At 44.8% G+C, this 20214-nt stretch overlaps 4 protein-coding genes across 9 annotated transcripts; 2 read left to right on the top strand and 2 right to left on the bottom strand.

Annotated features, from left to right (window-relative positions):
• Positions 1-211: 211 nt before the first annotated feature.
• Positions 212-5430, bottom strand: LOC129589972 (kelch-like protein diablo). Of its 2 annotated transcripts, XM_055484915.1 has the most exons (5): positions 5043-5430; positions 4009-4452; positions 2621-2917; positions 1387-2036; positions 212-906 (listed from the first exon to the last, which is right to left on the bottom strand). In XM_055484915.1, the coding sequence occupies exons 2-5, from the start codon at positions 4315-4317 to the stop codon at positions 360-362; spliced, it is 1803 nt and encodes a 600-aa protein (XP_055340890.1). In that variant the 5' UTR covers positions 4318-4452; positions 5043-5430; the 3' UTR covers positions 212-359. The 2 variants fall into 2 exon arrangements, with proteins under 2 accessions (XP_055340890.1, XP_055340889.1); XM_055484914.1 differs by lacking the exon at positions 5043-5430 and having other exon boundaries at positions 4009-4627.
• Positions 5431-6084: 654 nt separating this feature from the next.
• Positions 6085-9337, top strand: LOC129589921 (uncharacterized). 5 transcript variants are annotated; one of them, XM_055484852.1, is made up of 4 exons: positions 6085-6176; positions 6567-7337; positions 7565-8437; positions 8541-9337. In XM_055484852.1, the coding sequence occupies exons 2-4, from the start codon at positions 6582-6584 to the stop codon at positions 8766-8768; spliced, it is 1857 nt and encodes a 618-aa protein (XP_055340827.1). In that variant the 5' UTR covers positions 6085-6176; positions 6567-6581; the 3' UTR covers positions 8769-9337. The 5 variants fall into 5 exon arrangements, with proteins under 5 accessions (XP_055340827.1, XP_055340826.1, XP_055340828.1 ...); XM_055484851.1 differs by having other exon boundaries at positions 6088-6176; positions 6557-7337; XM_055484853.1 differs by lacking the exon at positions 6085-6176 and adding an exon at positions 6198-6404 and having other exon boundaries at positions 6573-7337.
• Positions 9338-10306: 969 nt separating this feature from the next.
• Positions 10307-11686, bottom strand: LOC129589922 (probable glutathione S-transferase 7). Its single transcript, XM_055484854.1, has 2 exons — positions 11293-11686; positions 10307-10822 (listed from the first exon to the last, which is right to left on the bottom strand). Exons 1-2 carry the CDS (start codon positions 11600-11602, stop codon positions 10476-10478), a joined length of 657 nt encoding a protein of 218 aa, XP_055340829.1. The 5' UTR covers positions 11603-11686; the 3' UTR covers positions 10307-10475.
• A 1236-nt stretch (positions 11687-12922) lies between these two features.
• LOC129589953 (uncharacterized) lies at positions 12923-13757 on the top strand. Its single transcript, XM_055484895.1, has one exon. It carries the CDS (start codon positions 12923-12925, stop codon positions 13739-13741), a length of 819 nt encoding a protein of 272 aa, XP_055340870.1. The 3' UTR covers positions 13742-13757.
• Positions 13758-20214: the final 6457 nt, after the last annotated feature.

The following is a 20214-nucleotide window of genomic DNA, read 5'->3' as shown; positions in this document are numbered from 1 at the left end:
ATGTTTCTGGCATGAGTTTTCAATAACTGTAGGTTGCATTTGAGCACAGGAGGATATTATGGCTATTTTGCTTAATATTTGAATTGTAACTGTAAAGTAATATGTCCGTGCTTGTATATTTTATTATGTATTTTGCTATCGTTGCAATTACTACGCAGTTAGTCATAGTTCGCTTAATATTTAACGTAAATTATTTTAGTTGATACAGTTTATTTGCTTTTTTAACAAAAACACTTGGAGAAGCTTTTTTTTCAGTTTTTGTTAATCGACAATTTTTGCCGGCCGAAACCTTGGTACAGCAACACCGAGTTGAAACAGCACACAACAATACATGATCGCGGGTTTTAATAAGCAGCCAGCTATGCAGCGTCATCCTCTCCGTCGCTCTCGACCTTGTAGTACGTACTAGCCGCATCAATAACACTAATCCCGCCGCCGATGGGATACGTTCTCTGTTCATCCCAGCGGTACACCGAATGCCACCTATCAATCCGCTCCACATATTTTTCATATCTCCCGAACGCCGTATCGTACCGGTGCCCTATCCCACCCACGACATACAGCCCGCCGCCGGTCACCATCATGGCGTGCTGGCGCCGGGTCCGCGTCAGACTGCCGACGCGGGCCCAGACCGTGGGCTGCCGGAGGTTGAGCCGCAGACAGCCGGCAACGTCCAGCAGGCGCCGGCCGAACAACACCGTCCCGCCGGTGACGTACAGCTGGTCCTGGAAGGCCTTGGCGGCACACTGGGCGGTGGGCTCGGGGAGGGGCGGGAGGGCGGTCCATTCGGCGGTCACCGGGTTGAAGCGGTCGACGTTGCTGCTGAGGAGGCGGGGTTTAAGGGGGAGTAGCTGGCCGCCGACGAGGATGATTTCGTCGCGGTAAACGTCGATGCCGCAGTTGATTCTACGAGACATTTTATTATTATTATTAATTTTATTGCAACGTTATTGAATTACTTGAGAAAGTAATCAGCCGATAAACAGAATCTGAAAAATCCGTTGTAATACTGTTTTGCATTCATTGATAAATGATTGTACATATTTTATGACTTATACAAATTACTAAATCAAATTAAATCAGATGAATAAGTCAATGAATAAATTATTAAATCGAATGAAAATGAGTTAATCAGTAAATAGTGTGATTGTAATGTATTTTTAAAATATTATGTATGTGAATTCACAACGTTAAAAAATAGGTTTGAAACTAACAAGGAACTCGTTTAATTTGTTAAACGATTTTTGTGCCTGCATCGGGATAATAATTGATTATTTATACTTTTTAAGAAGGTAATGATTTTTATTTTCGCCATTTATTTTTCCGTTAATTTTGCAAAAAAAACCGTGCAGTATATTTTGTTGCTGCTGTTAGACGTTCTCATACCTTCTACCGGATGTCGGCGTCGGTTTCCGGTGCAACGCCTTAGATTTAAAATTGTACTCGTAGAAATCCTGTGACCGTTTTCCCTCACGGAAGATATAAATCTTATTTCGAATGACCACCGGCTGAATGGACACCGTCTCCTTGTCCATCGTAAACCCCAGATTCAGCCTCTCGTGTCCATTCAACGTCTCGAACGTATGTTTCAATGGATCATACGACAGCGTGGCAATCCGGCCATACTGCAATATCTGCAGGATTATCTTGCCGTTGACCTTTACCGCCCACAGTCCAGGGACCAGCGGCCCGCCCACTTTTTGGGGGTCATAAGGCGCCAGCGGCCATTCGGTCAGATCCGTCGTCATACAGCGCAAACTGAACGCGCTGATGAAGGGCGCATACGTAAAGGTCACATCTTGAACGTTCCGCCGGCGCGCGATGGGCCGGGTGATGGCCGGGGTGGGTGTGGCCGGCGAGAGACCGGAGTACTGCAGGATGTCGGTCAGGGCGGCGCGGAAGGGGTCCTCGGCCGACATGAGCATCATGCGGGCGCCGTCGCTCAGCAGGCTCCAGCGGATCTCCGCCAGGATTTGACTGAAAACTTCCAGCCGCCAACGGCTGGGTTTGTCGTGTCCGAACCAGGCCATCACCGCCTGCAAACTGTCACATGGCTGACCATGACGCTGCTGTCGACGGATATTATTAAAAAGATAAAGAAACATTTTAAAATAATTAGTCATATTTAAAAACGGTAATAGTGCCCAAAGCACAATTCCGGTTTGCACGCGTTGAGTTAAGTTATCGGTCACCTTTGCCTAAGTTCGCCATACATATGGGATGCGAATCTTCTGACATTTTGTTTACATTTACGTACAATTTGTGCGTTCTTTGTAAGTATAAATTAAGTTTAAGTATAAATTAAGTTCTAAGTTTGTTGTTAAATATAGGAACAAAAAATTCGGAACAGCAACATTTATGCTGTTTTTATTTGCCTGGTTTTGATTAGGGATTTTCTTGATTAGGGAAGAACTCCTGGATCCATGGAATTAAGCAAAATACAATTCAGCACACAACCTCCATGCGAAAGGCGGTACGGTACATCAGTCAGTATGCTGTAGTTAGTATTTGAGTTGCTAAGCTTTTAGGCAATGAACACGAGCCGACGTAAACTAACCACCTATGACCTTTACGATACATTTAAGTACTGTGAAGTGCCATTGAAATCTCTTGGTCTTACCTCGACCACCTGTTCTTCATCGGGTACAACGAGGAAATTCTGCTGCAGAATGTAGAGCAGCTGTTCCGTGGAGCAGTCCAGGAAATCCGCGGTAGTGGATATCTGCTGGAAATCATAGATCACCAGACGCATGGCGCATCGTTTCAACCACTCATGCCCGAAGCGTAGGGCCACGCGGAGATGACGCAAGCAGTTGATCTCATCGGTCTCTGCAACCAGCTTCTCGGCACACTGCTCCCCGATCTCCTGCACATTGGGCAGCTGGAAGTAGTCGGCCACCTGCAGGATCTGCTCGGCCTGTAAATTTAACACAGACAACATTCAGTATTAATTTTTCCCTCATATTTCAAATTGTGAAAACGTTAATATTGCTTAATTTCGAATTTGAATTAATTTAATAAAAATACATACTTTTATTTTCTTATATATTTCGATTATCTCGTACTTCTCATATTTCGACCGCATTACCTACGCCCTTAGAAATTGTGACCAACCAGCACGTGTTTGGCGCGCTACTAGCTCGAGTGACCGTCCATCGCGCACGCCTGATCTCAGGTTTTCTTAAATTAAGTTTGTTTTTAGGTGAATCAACTGATGATCTGCCTAAACGTTTTGAGCGAAAGGTTTTCAATAATTAAAGCTATCACAAGCGCAAAACGGGTGATTTCATCGGGTACAGAGAATGCTGGCTGGTGTGCGCCGCGGTGCTGACAGAATAAATTCAGGGATAAATTCAACAGCAAGTGTTTTTGCAACCTTTTTTGCCCAGCCAATATCTGTACTGTAATTCAACGCAGAAAACCAAACACGAAAATTATAATCGCAGAATCCATGATACCGGGTGGCTGAACAAAATGTCGGTCTGATTTACCATGGTGCGCTGGAGCCATCCAGTGTTTGATTGTCATCCTCTTAGTTTTATTCGGAAGAACAATGTTCTTAACATAAAAAGTTTAAGCCACAGAGTACTTCGTTGTGTTAAGAAATCAGGATATATACGAAACCAGTTCATGAAAACATATACCCGTACGCAAACGTATCAGAAAAATTGAAGTATTCGTTGCAATAGCAGATCAAAAAGTGCGGGTAAAGTTATAGTTGTCCTTGAAAAATTAGCCTTTTGAAAAATTAGTCTCATTAAGGAATATTATATCGAAATTCTATTGATGCATTAAATAATAATTACTTTCTCCACCATAAAAAAAGATTTCACTGAGCTTTGACACAATGGGCCCTTTTTTCACGTTAAGGACTTGCAAAATAGCGCACAGGGCGGATTAATAAAGTGCGTATTAATAACCGCAGTACGAGTATAGTTTTTGAAAAAATGATTGTAAATGGAAACTGGTGGAATTGCGCTTAGTATAGATAGATTCGTAATTACTAGCCTGTCCATCAGGAATGTCGAGTTCCGGAAAATATCCACTGACATACAGCAGCAGATGGTTGCAGGCGTTGGGATCAAGCCCGGGCGGCGGCTGCATGGTGATCTCGGCTTGGTCATGTTCGGTAAAAACCTGGGACTGCAGCATCGCTCCAAAGTACGCTGAACCGGCACGGAGACGGCTGCGTTTTGCCATAATGGGCATAAATAACGCCACATCACTGCTGTCCGCCGGCTCCGATGGGTCGGTAGTCTCCGGCGAATGGGAGCGCTTGCGAGACGGAACACCGGTAACCGCGTCGGAATCGCTCATTTTGATGGTCGTTAGCCGTTTTCTTTTTGTGTGCTTAGTATGCTAAATCAATTTTGCCGCAACATCATTGAGAATTTTGGGTCAGTTCACAGTTGTGTCCGACAATGGTCAGTTGTTTAGAGGGCATCATCTGGGCTAATCGATTTGGTTGTTAAGCGACATGCAAATTTCGTATGAGTGACAAAATATTATTAGTGAAATTACTTATTTTAATAATATCATTCATTGACCGACTAGTATGTGCCGATACGTTAAGTACAGTGATAAAATATTTTGTAGTTACGAGAATGGAGAATTAATTATGGGTATTGTCGTACATTATTTTCTGTTACGTTCGTAAAACAGCTCATTCTCCGACTGATATGAATAGAGAGCGATTATGCTAAACGGAACGAGAAGTATCTGGTGCCACGGGGTTAGCATACATATGAAAATGTCATGTCATCGTCAGTAGATTAACCCAAACATACCCTACACACAGCAATAGCATCAAATTACAGTACTGTATTGTACCGGTTAAGCTAAGGGTAGCGAGCAGAATGTCCTGATTCTCCTGAACGCGCGGCTAAGTATTCTTAATGCAGGAATCACACTTCACAGTCACACATCACATATGTACCTATGTCACCGAGTTGGAAATAACACAATGTTACAGAGAAACGGAACTTGTTAATTATATAAACAAAATCTTCTGAGTGTAGTTTTCCATGTCCCGCAGCACTTACAGTGACACCACGCCCGGTCCATGATGTACAGCGGCTCGCATGACGTGATCGGACCATGCACTCAACGGAGGGACCGCCAATGCAGAACACGCAGTGAGCCCATTCTGCATGGCTCCTCCGCTGCCGTGCAAATCGTCCTGGAAGACTTTGGCGGCACATGCAATGCAGGGTGATCGGAGCGGGGAATTGTGGCAGGGTGATCCAGTCGCCGGTTGGTGGGTTATCAAGCGCGGTCAGCGCCGCTCCTGAGCGATACTTCCAGTTACAAGTACTTCTATTTAAAATATTTAACCAAATATACTAGCTCAGTTACTTCTTAAGAAAAACTGAAAAAGGTATCATTATTCTTATGAATTAGTCGGGAATAACTGCACTTTCGTATTTCTTGACAACCGACCACGTTACACAAGTTTTGAACAACCGGCTACAGGTCCGCTGTGTGGCGTGTACGTTACAAGTATCTTCATGATAAACTGCTCACCGCAGTAACGTGTACACACTACACAGTACAAGTAACGCGATTACTGCTCAAATTAAACATTACGCTTCTGCTTCTACTTGATTTACACAGTTTTTAAACTTGGCTAAATGGTTGTTTAAAATGCATACTTAAGTAAAAGTAACCGCTTGTCAGTTGTTGAGAAATATGGAAGTAGCGGGAAGCAAACAAAACTGCAACATCTGCGGTACCGGGTTTTTTACGCAGGTCTGTAGTGACTCTGTACTACGTATCATATTAATATGTAGTACGAGTACTATTACTACGTAATATCATATAAATATTAATTGTACATAATATCATATTAATAGTATTATACGTATAACGTACTACATATTGTACTAATAGGATATTAGGTAACTACAGCTTACAGCTGGAGTTTCAGCGATACTAATACTGATGCAATAAGACACTTTATACATCTGCAGCTAATAAAATGAGCATATATCTTCAGTAAGATAGTGCCGATAAGCAGCGCACTGGTGTACCAATTTGCAGCATTTTGCTGAAAAGGGCTTCCAAGTTCCGTAGATGTTGTTGTTTCGTCGTACATCGAACGTGCGGTACCGAGATGGCGAGATCGTAGTTCATCATAATTATGAGACTTTTGCGCAGCTGGAGTACGCGCTACGCAGGTATCACTTAATTATCAGCACTTCGAGTAATCGCGTAATTATTTTTCAAAGCAGCCATAAATTTACGAGGTGTATTCAAGCTTATCGTCATATTTCTGCAGCCGTATTTTCTGTGTTCGCCTGCTTGAGTTGTTAAATTACCCCTTAGTAGTTTGTATATTTATCATATTCACTTCATAATTAATATAAACAGAATGGGGAAGCCGTTCTTGAACTAAAAATCAAAACGTAAGTATTTGATGCATATGAAGCTTGAAAGGTGTCCGTACTCTCACTTGTAAAAAAATTCTACATGTCGCTATAGGGTTTGTGATAAACCGAAATTATAAGTACGATAGATTTTTAATTTCCACGAATATTTGGCATTTATCGGTTGTTAGAATTCTCTAGCTACAGCCTACAACGATGTCTGAAAACGTTTGTGGAACCAACCGTGTCGATATTTTGGGCGACGACGGCCTTTTCCGCAGCGGACGTGTGGTGGACGTGGCTGATTACGGGCTGTTTGTTGACTTCCTAACTCCCAGCCGACGACGCGAGTTTACTCCGTTTAGCCGCGTATTCCAGAATGCCATTCCTGATAAGAAACGGTCGAAACCATCCCTTTTGGCCGATGCATATACTTACGCCAAACCCGACGTGACCATTCCCGTGGACGTGCTGATGCCCGAGACACCCTTCGGTCCGTGGGTCTGGTTTCCCGCAGGGATTGTCAATGTGTCGCGTGGCATTCGCCACACGGATTGCAGCATAGCCGTTGTCCAGTGGGTGCATGGCGTACCGAGTACGGATCTGGTTTCGTTGGACCGATTGCGTTGGAAAGTGTCAAGGGATTGGTGGGCCACTGTAGGTCGGAAACCTCCGGTTCAGCTTCCGTCCTCAGAGAAATGGCATGATGGCGGCTCTCAGTTAAGCGGGCTGACTACTGTGCTTGAGTCAGTTGTACCAGGGGTATTCGAGAAACATAGTGTGTCGTTGCCGCAAGACTGCCGCCATATAGACGCCGATAAACTGCTGCAGCACTTGAATGAAAAGGCGAGCCGGCAAGCAACGTACAACCCCATCCCGGTATTTTTCGTCGACGTAATAGATGGAAACCTCTCGTACCTGTGGCGCAACCCTCCTAAGGCTCCGGGCCAAGAGACTCCTTCTCAAGTTCTGGTAATCAATAAATATTACTCATTACGTTGCTAATAACGGTTTTTCACGGAACACGTTGCATAGAAAACATGACTCGTCGAAAAACTGCCGGCACGTTAGAATGCGCTTTAATAGCGAAATGTGTTTTTTACAGCATTTATATGCTTGAGTACTCGTATTGAAGATTATTATTTTGTTGCCTATGCTGTTAGTTGGCGTCAGTTTCTAAAAATTACGGGTGTTTACAGAGTCGGTTAGATCGACGCCATGACGCGCTGTTTTCAACTATACGACAAATTAACAGCACTTTGCCCAAAGAAAGTGCGTTCTGTGGGGAGCCCGAGGAAATCAATGATATCAGTTTAATAACGTCAGCTGTTTTGCTGGAAGTGTTTTCCCATTTGGATACTAGGACGCAGACCGGACTACGCTCCGTTTGTTTTGGGTGGAGCAGCCTCTTGGAATCACCTTTATTGACGACCTGCATCATTGTTGGAACTTCTCACAATGACTACCAGGCGAATCGTATCCAGCGGCATTACATTTTGACATCACCTATTTTTAGATTTTTCTGCAAATCGACACAACGCATCGTCATAGATGGTCGTCGCGAAAAAGAGATGAACACAGGCGATTTTGTGACGGTGACTGATATGATACACTATATGGGCCGGAAAACAGAAAGTCGAGTACCAACGATTTATGTGGTGGGAGTGGAGTTTGATCTGCAGTTCGGCTATACTCTAGAGTCTGAGCAGAATCGGTATCGCAGCTGTGAAACGCACCGCGCTGAAGAACCCATTAATATATACCCCTTCACCTATCGTCTCGTTGATTTCATCGCCGCATGTAGTGATCTGCCGTGCGATACTATTCATATGGTCCGCTGCACGATGGAATTGAACTATGCTGAGTTAGAGGATTGGAAGGAAATTCAGTTGTGGGTCGACCTGTCCGGGATTCGGTTGCCGATGAGGAGGGATATGAGCAGCGCAGTATGGGATGAAATGGAGAACGACGTACCGATGCCGAGCAGCGAGGAGCTCGACACCTTGTCCGGCTGGTTGACATTTATCGGTAGGGAAAAAGTTATGCGTCGTGAGAGAGGATTGGCCTGCAGGGTAAGAGCGGTCGCTGATGCTTGCTTTTGTTTGATGAATTAAACGCAAGCTTAAATTAAATTAGGAACCGTAATAGCGCCATAAAAATGATGATATTCTGTAGACCCTGTGCGCAACGCAGACAGCTGACCCGCGTCCATCCGCGCATTACCGCGGCAAAAAGTGGTGCGCTGACGGCTTGCGGGCTCTTCAATGCGCTGACGGCTCGGGGCATCTGCAGTTGAAGAAACTGTCTTCAATTGCACTGCATTTCTTAGCCGAAATGGCTGAGTTCTGGATGAACCCAGACGATTCAGACAACTTCTACTATAATTCCGACTCATCGGACTGATGACCTGATCGAGGGAAGTTGCCGAACGGAATATTTGTTACAGTAGGCTAGTAGCGACGATTTAAAGTTCATTTCTATGGTTTCGTGCCGTTTCTTTCCGCTGAAACATACATGATTTACATCGTCGTGACGACGTCGTCCCGTTTATTTTGGATGCTATATTCTGACATGGCTGAGCGCGGCAGTGTATCCTGATTGTGAACAAAAGTTATCATTACTCTCAAAGAGCGGAATTAGCGTAATTGTAACGACAGCATTAACAGTTATAAATACAATACATTGATTTTTATGTTTTTCTGATCACGGATAGGTAAATTTAATAATCTTGCGTCGGTGGGCAATGCGGAGATGATTCCTTCATTCATTCATTCATTCATATATCAAGAGCAGACAACCGGTTAACGGGACTTCAACGTCTGCTCGGTAAAAAACAGCTAAAGGTTAACAACAAAAAAGAGATTATTCGAACAGATCGACCGTTTTCAGAGCAAACTTAAAGAAGCCAACACCGCTAACATTGAGTATCTCCATATTAATTTTTTGAATCCGCTCAATGATACAATACATAATCAGTGTGAGTCATTCGGATAAATTATTTTATGGATGCTTTCACAATGTTTTTATTACGTTTTAAAGCCCTTAATATTCCGAGTGATCAATGGTCACTGTCGCAACCGACCAAGCAGTACGATATATAAGTACATAGTACCTCGCAACTGTAAGTTGTGCCACCGCGTTCTAAACCTTTTATTTACACAGACAAAACTTTCTGACAGTGCTGTTTTCCGATTCAGCCGCTGCCAGCTACAATAATTCTGTCTACACTCATCTTCATCGCTGATCAGTTTAAAGTATACACTCGTCGCGTCGTCATCGTCTTCCGCTTTATAATGAGTACTCGCCGCATTCACGACCGTCATGACGGCGTGGGTGGGATTCCTGTAAACATGGTAATCGCGGCCGACGGGACTCCACCAATCCGCCTGCTCGTCGTAATGCTCATACTGATACCACGCCCCACCCACAACGTACAGCTGGCCGCCGGTCACCAGCATGGCATGATTTTGCCTTGCCCGCATCAGACTAGCGATGGGTGTCCAGAGGGTGGGCCGCCGGAGATCGAGCCGCCAGCAGCCAATGGTGTCCAGGGTGCGTCGGCCGATTCGCGCCAGTCCACCGCTAACATACAGGTGGTCCTTGAAGATCTTAGCGGCGCAGTTAGCGATCGATTCGGCTCCGGCGGGTCGACAGTCTCCGGCAGTGGGATCGTTTGGGGACGGAACAGCGGTCTCTGAGGCGGAATCGCTCATTTTTATGATCGATAACAGTTCTTTAGTGTGCTTAGTAGAGGTAAAACAATTTTGCCGCAATAACCGTCAGTAGTGCATAGCTGTGTCCGACATTGGCCCGTTGTCTATATAATTAGAGGACATCGTTTGATGTTGCCGATTTAATTTGGTTGTTAGGTGAATGTGCTCGTATTTTTGAATAGAATGCTTACATAATGAAATTGATTATTCACTTGCATCTGACATGACTTTCATTACCGATAAAATAGTACCCCGAAAGAACACATTTAAGAACCAACATTTTTATTGCGTATTCTGCACGGAACGTAGTCTAAGTAAAAACAAAAGGTCACGGACACAATCGCTAAAACAAAATGTGCCGTAAATGCTCCAAGCACGCAAAACTTCGCCCGATAAGCTAAAGGTCACAGACATGACGTCCAGGGCGCGCTGCCAAATATTCTTTGATGCCTTGTAAATTGTGCACCCGCTCGACCAACGCCAGTAAGCCACTGTATCCGTCCAACACGTTGACGCCGTAGAGCGCAATCATTTCATCCAGAAAGCTGACCACGGCGAAATCCGCCCAGGTAGGTGCATCGCCCACCAGGTATCCGTTACCTTGATTATCAGCCAGCTTCCACTCGAAATCACGCACATAACGTGGTAATGTCGCACTGCGGTATTTTTCTTTAATTTCATCGGCTTGGGTAGTTTTCTTAGCCATTCGAGCGTCGATCCAGGCTTCATACTCGGCTGCCGCATCTTATTAAAATAAACCATAAACTAGTTTCGGCTGGCAAGACTGGCATAAACAGAGAGGTACATAATGAAACTGATTGGTAAAACAATGGTAAAAGCCCAGAAACACTGGTAAAACAGAACATTTCGCTTATTTAATTATTTTTTTGGATGAATTAAGTATTAAGGACTATATCACGGTTAAAAGTTTTCTGCTTTGTTTATCAAATTTCAAACTAAATTCGCTCGTGAAATTCTATATTTCAGTTTCAGTGATATTTACGTTCTAAATAGGTTTTTTTTTTACTGGTGGGAGTTTTCCACTGGTGGGAGTTTTTTTTACTGGTGGGAGTAGTTAAATTAAAGATGCGCAACTTTGTTCACTGATTTATTCTGCCTTTTTTTAAAGGAGGTAAAATATCGGTTTATCAGTTATATATATTCATTTTATCGGTTTTATGAATCTAGAAGCTCTTCTTGGTTTACTTGCTTACCCCACATGTAATCGACGATGCTGTCCGCTTCCCCTTCCTGCCAGCTGTCTTTGCCAGCCACCTTAAACATCCTGGCTAAGTAGCGAGCAATAGCCATACTCTGCGACAGGACCTTCAGATCCTTGTCGTGCGTAGCGATTTCCATGTACGGCACGGTGCCTTCGGGGGTGGTCGGTTTTACCGACGGCCATTGCGCGAATTCAATACGAAAATCATCGAACTGCTGCCCGGCATAATGCAGAATCCAGCGGGAGATTTCCGCACTGATGTGGTGGACGTTAAAGAATGCTAATTTGATCCGCGAAGGCATTTTAGTTTTTTCTGTTCAGATGTAGATGTAGTCTACGAACGCAGCTTTATATGACAGGAATTACTTAACGCCTATCAAGTCGTCTAGCAGCACCTATCAGAAAAGTGTTGCAAACTGGTTCAGTAAGCATTATCATGCGTATTATCAAACTTGTCTTATCTTCGATGCTCATTTTAATAGCAACCGCATTGAAACATCAGATCAATCCCGCGCTTATGTAATCGATTCGTGTATTACATGCCACGGATAAGTATGCATTCGGAGGTCGACTTGTTAAGTTTTAAATTCGCACCAACAAGAGGCACTTGAAAAGCGATCCTTCCGTTGTAGAAATAAAGCAGGGCAAATCTAAAGTATGGTTTGTCCAGAATAAGTGTTATTATCCAGAGTACGCAATCGAAAATAATATTACAGTATATCATTGATTATTTAGCACACTGCCGGTTTTTACGTTGTCTCATGCAGAGTTCAGCCATTAACGGAAGCTGCTCTATTATTCACGTGACACTTATGGATTCATGCTTCTCGAAAACTGCAGGTTTTACGTAATTGCTCTGGTCTTTCTTGCAAAACTAGCCATTGCGTATTAGCAAGTATATTTCTGTAGCAGGAAACATTTGCAGCAGTCATATGACATTGTCATCGTGTTGCCTGCGCGCTGTTCCGACGTGCGGAAAAGTAACACTTTTATTTTATGCGTTACTAAAATCGCGGCACGCGGCCCCGTGACCCGGGTGTTTATTGTAATTGTATGGGGTCAACTTTGTCACAACGTTTCCGTGGTATTCCAGGCCCGGATACACGCGATTCCAGGCAAGTACTAGCATGATTCAGCGATTGCGTAAATATGGCTTTGTGACTTTTAAATGTTAAGATTAGAACAGCGTTTATTGTCGTTTTCTTCCGCTGGTGTCAATAGTAGCCGCTGTTCGCTTTGTGCGCGGTAAAATTTCAGGAAATGAATCTTTGTTTTGATCGGTTTACTGGTGTGCAATTATTCCGGCCGATTGACAGATCCAATTATAGGTAGATGCAACCTGTTACCGTACTCAGTGAATAAATGACGCGCAAATGCTACGTAAGCTCTAGAAAAGAGGACATCGAAAATCACGCGACAGTGCACTGGGCACGCGCCCTGCATGCGTTCTGCTGCATGCGTTCTGCCGGAAACTACAGACTACATTGTGGATCAAAATGCCGCAGACAGAGCCATTTAACGGTAAACCACGGATCTGCCAATTCCAGTTAAATGCCGCTGAATACCATCCTTTCGCACTCATTCGCTTGTAATTAATAACACTTTATTCCGCTAACAGCGCCATGGCTTCAACCGGTTCAGCCTCTGAGAATATCTCGCACACTGTAACCATCAAGAGCTTTTCTAGTCCCACAGCCATTCCATGGTGGATCGCGCACGGTGATAACCTCTTTAACTGGGCCGTGGTTTCCTTTGTCTTTTACTTAATCTCCGCTATTATATTCCCCTTCCTCCCGCTTGTTTTAATTCTCTTAAAGGTGTATACGCGAGCTTCGGGCATACTTATACTGCATCTTGTCCTTCTTGAAGCCATCTTAGCCGTAGTTCTTGTTCCGCTGCAAATGATGGGTAACTACGTGGCCCAGTACAACATTTTCAAACCCATCGACTGTGTCCACATAAAATTCATTTTCCAAGTTTTTATGCAGACGGCTAACTGGTCGCAGCTGTTCCTGGGCAGCAACCGCTTAATTGCCGCCACAAGTCGGCAGATGTATGCTCGCTGTTCTACCACAACGGCCGTTGTGGCTACCATCGGCATCAGCTGGTTAATCGGAATAGTAGACACCGTGCCGACAGTGCTCAACATTGAAGGCAATTACGTCGTCGCGCCACCGTGGAACAACTGTATTTTCCAGCCCAAACCCCTAACACCTTGGATACACTATCTGATTGTGGGGATATACATTCCGCTGCCGCTGACGGTGGCGGTGTACATATCGCTGATGGTGCGCTTTTGGATGAGCCGGCAGTCGGCGATTGGCGCCGTGGAAGTCAACTCTCCCAGCGCGGCGTTGGAAGCCAGCCGCAAGCGGCGTCTGCGTACCGGCGGATGTTGTGTGCCGCCGCGATATGGTATTGCATATGCTACAGCACTCTGATGTGCATGGCGGTCTTTATGCGGCCATCGTATCAGAAGGAGCATGCGTTATTGTGGGGACAGACGCTGCATCTATCTGGCCACACTATGACGCCGGTAAAAATAACATTGTTGTGTTATTCGGATCTTCTACTTTTTGCTTAACGTAACGTGTTCGATTTTAAATTTTATTTTTTACGCTGAACCGTGAATACCAAGCCAAACTCGTTGAGGTCGTCAAATGTCTCAAGAACTCCATGGCCGTTTGATATTTGAATAACATCTACTACGGTAGAAAGACTACTGTAGCAAAGTATACATATCTGTAGTGAATCAGCTTGCTGAGCTTAGTGCTGTTTACGAATTACGAGTAAAGAGTGTTTATTGTTAGCTATGAAATTGTACCCACATTCAACAGTTTAGTGAATCTTACCCGTTCTAGCACCAACAATGGGATAGTTACTGTACGTAAACGGTAAAACCGGTTACGGCTCGATGCATCTCGGGAAGAGTTCTATTAGTACATGAAGCATGTTTTATTTATAACACTGGCCATAGAGACTTGATAAATTTATTTACACAATCTGCTAAAAATCAGTTCCATCCGCCACGTACTTATATATTTCCAGGAGCTGTATACTTAATCTCTGATCAGACCGCATCTGATCAGAGAATGTAACGTGAATATTACTTAATGTGGTTTCCACTGGCTTCAACCAACAGCAGCTACGAATTTAGCACATAGGCTCATTCAATGAATATTCCATCATAGTGTTGTTAACCTCCTTCGGTCCACTGGGAATGGCAACGGCACAATCGATCGGTATGTAGTTATCCGAACGATCGTACCTATAACTTCGGTGCGCGCTGTAAACGTTATAAACGGCGCCAAAAGCATCCGCTTCCCGTAGCAGCGCCGAATTGTTCGTCCACCACCGGCGATACCACACCCATTCACAACTGCAATGTACTCTCCATAAATGATGCCGCAGCGGCAGAATTTATTGATTCATTTAATGAAATAATTGACCGACCGCTGGTTCCAAAAACGGCGTCGCAAACCAGCTCAGAAGTGAAATCTAGAGTGGTGGCTCCCCCATCGTTATAAAGATTTCATCAAAAAATCAGGAGAGGCTTTTCTGAGCTTGAAATTTGTATCAGTACTTCGCTTTGCCCATTATTTTAATCAGTACCGCTTTAGGGATCAATATATTAATCACTTTTACTGCACAGATGCAGTGCTGGTCTTAACTCCTTAGATTGCACACTGATAAGCTGCGTAGGCTGCATAGACTGAATGGTAATGCACAGACTGCATTTCAGTCAGCCGTGGTTGTTCATGTAGCCGCCCGCCACAGAGGCTCTCAATTTGGTAAAGTGATTAATATATTGATCCCTAAAGCGGTACTGATTGAAATAATGGGCAAGGCGAAGTATGCTACAAAATGTTCGAGTTATCGTTCGAAATGAAAGCCAACGGAATGTAACCCTCAAATTGAGCAAAAGATTTTTTTTTTGGAAAATACCCGGTTTTCCGAAATCCCACCCCCGTCCGAAAATTCACTGCAGCACTGCTTAAACGCAAACATCCCATAAAAAAACTGCTGGCGCAGAAACAAGAAACTTTGCAGAGTGTGCTGAACAACAACGTTCACAAACATTGTTAGTTGAAGGCGATAATAATATGGCGCGCGCGCTGCCTTATTGGGAAACCGGAAATCCCACCAGTACGAGCGGGGAAACCTTTTTGGTACTTTCCTGTGACCTTTTGAACTTCAAACAACCGCTGAAATACGTGAGACGTAGATGACCCTAAACGATTTTTGAATGAATTAAGATGCCCATAACTGTCCATTTCCCACGACCAAGAAGAAAAAGTCCACAAAGGAGTGACCAAAAACAGTGGTTTTGGGATGGCAAAAAAAGTGAGGTTTTCGGTTATTACTTCTCGACAAAGGGATATATGTAGGCAATCTGTAGTTCAAACGATGCAGAATATCAATATCGTTGGTGGAAGAAAAAGTCCACAAGTAACGGGTCGAATCTCAGTACGATACGGGAACTGCTACACTCCCAGTTGTCCGGGTGCGGATAAATGTGAGCGGTCCACGAGGTCCACCATGAAGACCTGGGAAGTGACAAGCATAAAAAACGGGAGAACGATTTATTCGTACGACTGGCGTCGCGGCGTTTTCGATGAGCAATGAGCAGAATCCTGGCCCAGAGCAGATGATGACTGTACAACTGAACTCCAGTCGTTATAATTATATGTACCGCCAAGTCTTTTCACAGATAAACAGCATTTATAGCAGCAACGAAAAACTACACACAGTACAACGTACGTGAAAAAACAGTACAGCGGATGTCAAAGTTGATTTTGCAGCGGATCGTGGCCTGCACTCCGCTGCAGTCGATACCTACGTCGTCATTCCCATCCGAAAATAAAAGAAATCGAACGTAAAGGTTTGCGCCGTGAAGGAGGCAGTAGACGGTAAATCCGATTTCATAACAAAACCGGTTTTGCTTATCGCCGGTTTTACATACTACTCGTACTGCTTGATCGCCATTAGAGGTTATTTGCAGCACTGCATTAGCACGCGACTTTTCGGTTTTCAAGTCAGACGTCGTTTCGGCTACCGATACTGTAATTAATAATTAATTACAGTATTGCGACGCTAACTTTGACTGTTTGTGCATCACAGATGCGAACGAATACTTCGCAGTACAGTGTATGTTGCTTCGTCCATCCCCAGCAGGACTACGCTTATCGTATGTTGTGCCCAAAGCCGTCGAGCACACTCAACGCAATGGACCGCTGTTACGCCGTGCACGTTCTGGACAGCGATCAACGGATGCGTCTCGGGCGAGTGGTCGATGTGACCAGTGATGGTCTCTTCGTCGATCTGCTGTGTCCCCATCGACGACGCGAATATGTGCCATTTGGGAAGCTCTTCCTTCCAGGCCCAGTGAGCGACCCGTCACAGCATGGATTCGATCCAAGAAAGGGATCAAATATTCCATAGAGATTCTGGTTCGGGAGACGACTTCGGGTCCGTCGATTTGGCTCCCGGGAGAAATCCTCCGTTCGGAAGACAACATACCGGACGCACTGGACAGTGGGATCGTTGTGCAGTGGCACAGTCCGGACAGTGGCGTGCTGTGCACGGATTTCGTCCGCCTCCAACTCCTTCGCCTGCCATTTCGGGGAAACGACAAGAGCGTCCGTCCAGAGACCTTTATCAAACGCAGTGTGCATTTGGGCCAAGAATTTTCCTCACTGTCTCCTGCAAAAACTCGGGCGCTCATTATGGACGGCTGTTCTTGGGCGCCACTTTTCGCGGTGGATCTCGTGGACGATCAATTGCAGTGTATCTACCAATGTGGTTACAAGGAAAAATTAGCGCCATCCAAGAGCCAGATCTTGGAGGTAAGGAAGAGATCGGCGGTGTCAGTGGCACATATTTTAACTGCGCTAGTTAAGGATTAACGTATACCCGTATTGAGCAAGCTGGGAATTCTCAGTTCTAATATTTTTATACCCTAGGATCACTCTGTCTTCTTGCAAAAATAACATTTTTTGGAGGCGGGAGCCGGTGACATGGCCCTGGTAGAAAAACACTTAGGGTATGTACTACAGTAGCATATGTGCTGTACGATAATTAACGACGAAATTAAACGATTTCAAAATTACGTTTGACCACGCCTACTTTGATCACAGCAGCTGAAAATATTTTTTAAATGTTCTACATATGTTTGCTATCTTTCTGCAAAAAATGAAATTTTTTTGAAGGGGAGGACCCCTATGTGCCCTGGTATGGAGTGAAAATCTGTGAACTATTGATCAACGAAACGCTTTCCTCGTTTCTGGAATTTGTAATTTCATCTTATGTTTTCCCTGTTCCAAATACGTTTATTTAGTGCTTTACGCTCTGTTCTCACCAGCTAAATGAATTACTGCAGATATTTTGAACATGTATGTGCCTTAGTGCTGTTACGGCATACGCTACAGTACTTGTTTGCTCCAGGATTTTCAGCGATGCCTTGACAACTTGCAAATGACCCTGCTCAAGCTACTGAAGAAACCTCGTCGCGAAGCTCCGCCCACCGATGACGGCATGGCGCAGTTGGTGCTGCCGGTGGAATTATGGCAGGAGGTCTTTGCCCACCTAGGAACCCTGAAGCAGAACCAGCTGCGTGCCGTGTGCACAACGTTTAACCGCATCATGGAGGCGCCAGCGCTGCGTTCCACGTTGCTTCTTGCCCACGATGATACCGACTTCAGAATGTGGAAATTCCAACGCTTGGCCACTGTATACAAGTACTTACGCCCCGGCATTCACCGCGTAGCTGTCGCGCGTCTCGGGCATGGATGCTGGTACTGGGCAGAGGAAGCGCGGAAGGTGTGCGATATGATCAGGTGTGTGGTGACGCATCGTCCCACCATTCAACTAAATACCTGCACTTCGTCCACCTAATCTTCAAACTGGGCCCCGGTAACCGCTATAACCGCGATGGCACATGTTGCCGGCACAAGACCACCGATGATTTCTTGCAGCTGCAGCGGTTGATTGCCGGCTGCCGCAATCTACCTTGTGATACCATCCATCTGGCCAAATGTTTTTTGTGTTGCGACATTTATGTTGACTCGCAGACGGTTGGTTCGAATTTTATTGCTACGTGGGAGGTCCGCCCCCTGCGACTGAAGCGCAGCGCGGATATCCTCTGCGAGTTGTGTGATGCGTTGGAGGCAGCGCTGCCGCTGCCGAGTGAGCAGGAGCTGCACGCGTTGATTCAGCGGTTAAAAGGAAGCGAGAAAGGAAGCAACAAGGATCTGCAAAGCGTGGTCTGCCAGGTACGAATGCCGGTTTTGGCTTCCTAGTCGTAAGATGTTCAAAAAGCCAACTATGATAAGTGAGAACGCTAAAAAACTATTGCTTTAGTTGAGCTCTCGTTAGTAAATTGTCATTTCGCCGACCGCCACCAATTCGAACAGCGGCTTCGTCGTCTCGCCACGACGTCGAGCTATGCTTCGTCGTCTCGCCACGACGTCGAGCTAGCGTTTAGCTACATAAACCATCTTAGTTTTCTTCGGTTTTTAAGTTTTCTTAGGTTTTCTTATGTTTTTTTTATGTTTTCTTATGTTTCTTTCTTAGGCTTCTTTTGTTTTCTTGCGGTCTTCGGTTTCTTAGTTTCCAAAACGCAATTTAATAAGCTCTTTTAGCCGTCACCCTCAAGATGGTCGACGAAGTGTTAGTCGACGAAATGTCGGTGAGCCCGAGTTCGTTGTTTGTTGCAGATACTGTGTGCGGCGCAGTCGGCTGATCCGCGTCCGTGGTTGCATTATCGCCGGAAACAGTGGTGTGTGGACGGTGTGGAAAATTTGCTGGTAGAGAAGCTGTCGCGCATGACAAAGCTCTTCCTGTTTACGCTTCAACAATGGTCGACACAGAAGGAAAAGCGGCCGTTGTGATTTTAATCTTACTAACTGCTTGTTGTAAAACTAGTGCCATAATAGTGTAACTGGCCGGCTTTTTTCATTACTTCATCTCATCGCTATTGGTTTGCTACAGTGTCATTAATTATTATCTTCTTTTCATTTGGATCCTGCATTTTTGATAACGTTTCTAGTCCCAATATCATTGCATGGTGGATCACCCACGGACACGGTGATGACCACTCTAACTGGGCCGTGGTTTCCTTCGTCCTTATATGATCTCCGCTATGATTTTCCCCTTTCTCCCTTTATTTTAACCCTCCTGAAGGTGCACTGGTGCAGTACTCTGTATATGCGAGCTTCGGAAATCTTATACTGTATTTTGTTTTTCTTGAAGCCACCTTAGCGGTAGTTCTAGTTACGTTGCAAATGCAGGTAACTACGTGGGCTAGTATAACCTTTTCAAACCCATCGCTTGTGTCTACATAAAATTTATTTTGTATCAAGTTTTTGTGCAGACGGCTATTTGGTCGCAGTTGTTTCTGAGCATTAACCGCTTATTTGCCGCCTCGGTCCGATAAATGTATGCTCACTGTACAACCAGAACGGACGTTGTGGCTACCATCAAAATCAGTTGGTTAATCGGTATCGTAGACACAGTGCCAACAGTGCTCAACAGTCAACATTGAGTCGTTGCGCCGTAACTACGTCGTTGCGCCACCGTGGAACAACTGTAATTTCCAGCCCAAACCCGGGACACCGTGGATGCATTATCTAATCGTTGCTTACTGTACTCTGACTAGCGACGAAATTTTTTTCTCTGAGTAAACGTACTGGTGTGTTAGCTTAGCTGATGGGTGGTTCTTGGCCTCTTGCAGCTGGCGAGCCGTCCCTGCACGTAACTTCTACTTTAATGTCTTTAATTTTTCGTATGTGATGTCATCAATTTCTAATTGGCTTAGTACAGTAAGAAGGAGCCGGTAAGTGCCGACTTTGATTGGCACGGTTGGCGCAGACAATTAATTTTTCTTTGCATATTAGCGTTATGCACATGTCTGGCA

Source organism: Paramacrobiotus metropolitanus, unplaced genomic scaffold, assembly GCF_019649055.1.
Source record: "Paramacrobiotus metropolitanus isolate TYO unplaced genomic scaffold, Prichtersi_v1.0 Parri_scaffold0000038, whole genome shotgun sequence".
Taxonomy (NCBI): Eukaryota; Metazoa; Tardigrada; class Eutardigrada; order Parachela; family Macrobiotidae; genus Paramacrobiotus; species Paramacrobiotus metropolitanus.
The sequence above is the reverse complement of the archived record's forward strand: the minus strand, read 5'-3'. Positions and strand labels throughout refer to the sequence as shown.

Coding starts and splice junctions, on each gene's coding strand:
- LOC129589921 (XM_055484852.1), top strand. CDS start 6,582: ATGTCTGAAAACGTTTGTGGAACCAACCGTGTCGATATTTTGGGCGAC. Junction 7,338..7,564: donor AGACTCCTTCTCAAGTTCTG/GTAATCAATAAA, acceptor GGGTGTTTACAG/AGTCGGTTAGATCGACGCCA. Junction 8,438..8,540: donor AGAGAGGATTGGCCTGCAGG/GTAAGAGCGGTC, acceptor GATATTCTGTAG/ACCCTGTGCGCAACGCAGAC.
- LOC129589953 (XM_055484895.1), top strand. CDS start 12,923: ATGGCTTCAACCGGTTCAGCCTCTGAGAATATCTCGCACACTGTAACC.
- LOC129589972 (XM_055484915.1), bottom strand. CDS start 4,317: ATGAGCGATTCCGACGCGGTTACCGGTGTTCCGTCTCGCAAGCGCTCC. Junction 2,918..4,008: donor TCGACATTCCTGATGGACAG/GCTAGTAATTAC, acceptor TTAAATTTACAG/GCCGAGCAGATCCTGCAGGT. Junction 2,037..2,620: donor ATGAAGAACAGGTGGTCGAG/GTAAGACCAAGA, acceptor GACAGTTTGCAG/GCGGTGATGGCCTGGTTCGG.
- LOC129589922 (XM_055484854.1), bottom strand. CDS start 11,602: ATGCCTTCGCGGATCAAATTAGCATTCTTTAACGTCCACCACATCAGT. Junction 10,823..11,292: donor CATCGTCGATTACATGTGGG/GTAAGCAAGTAA, acceptor TATTTTAATAAG/ATGCGGCAGCCGAGTATGAA.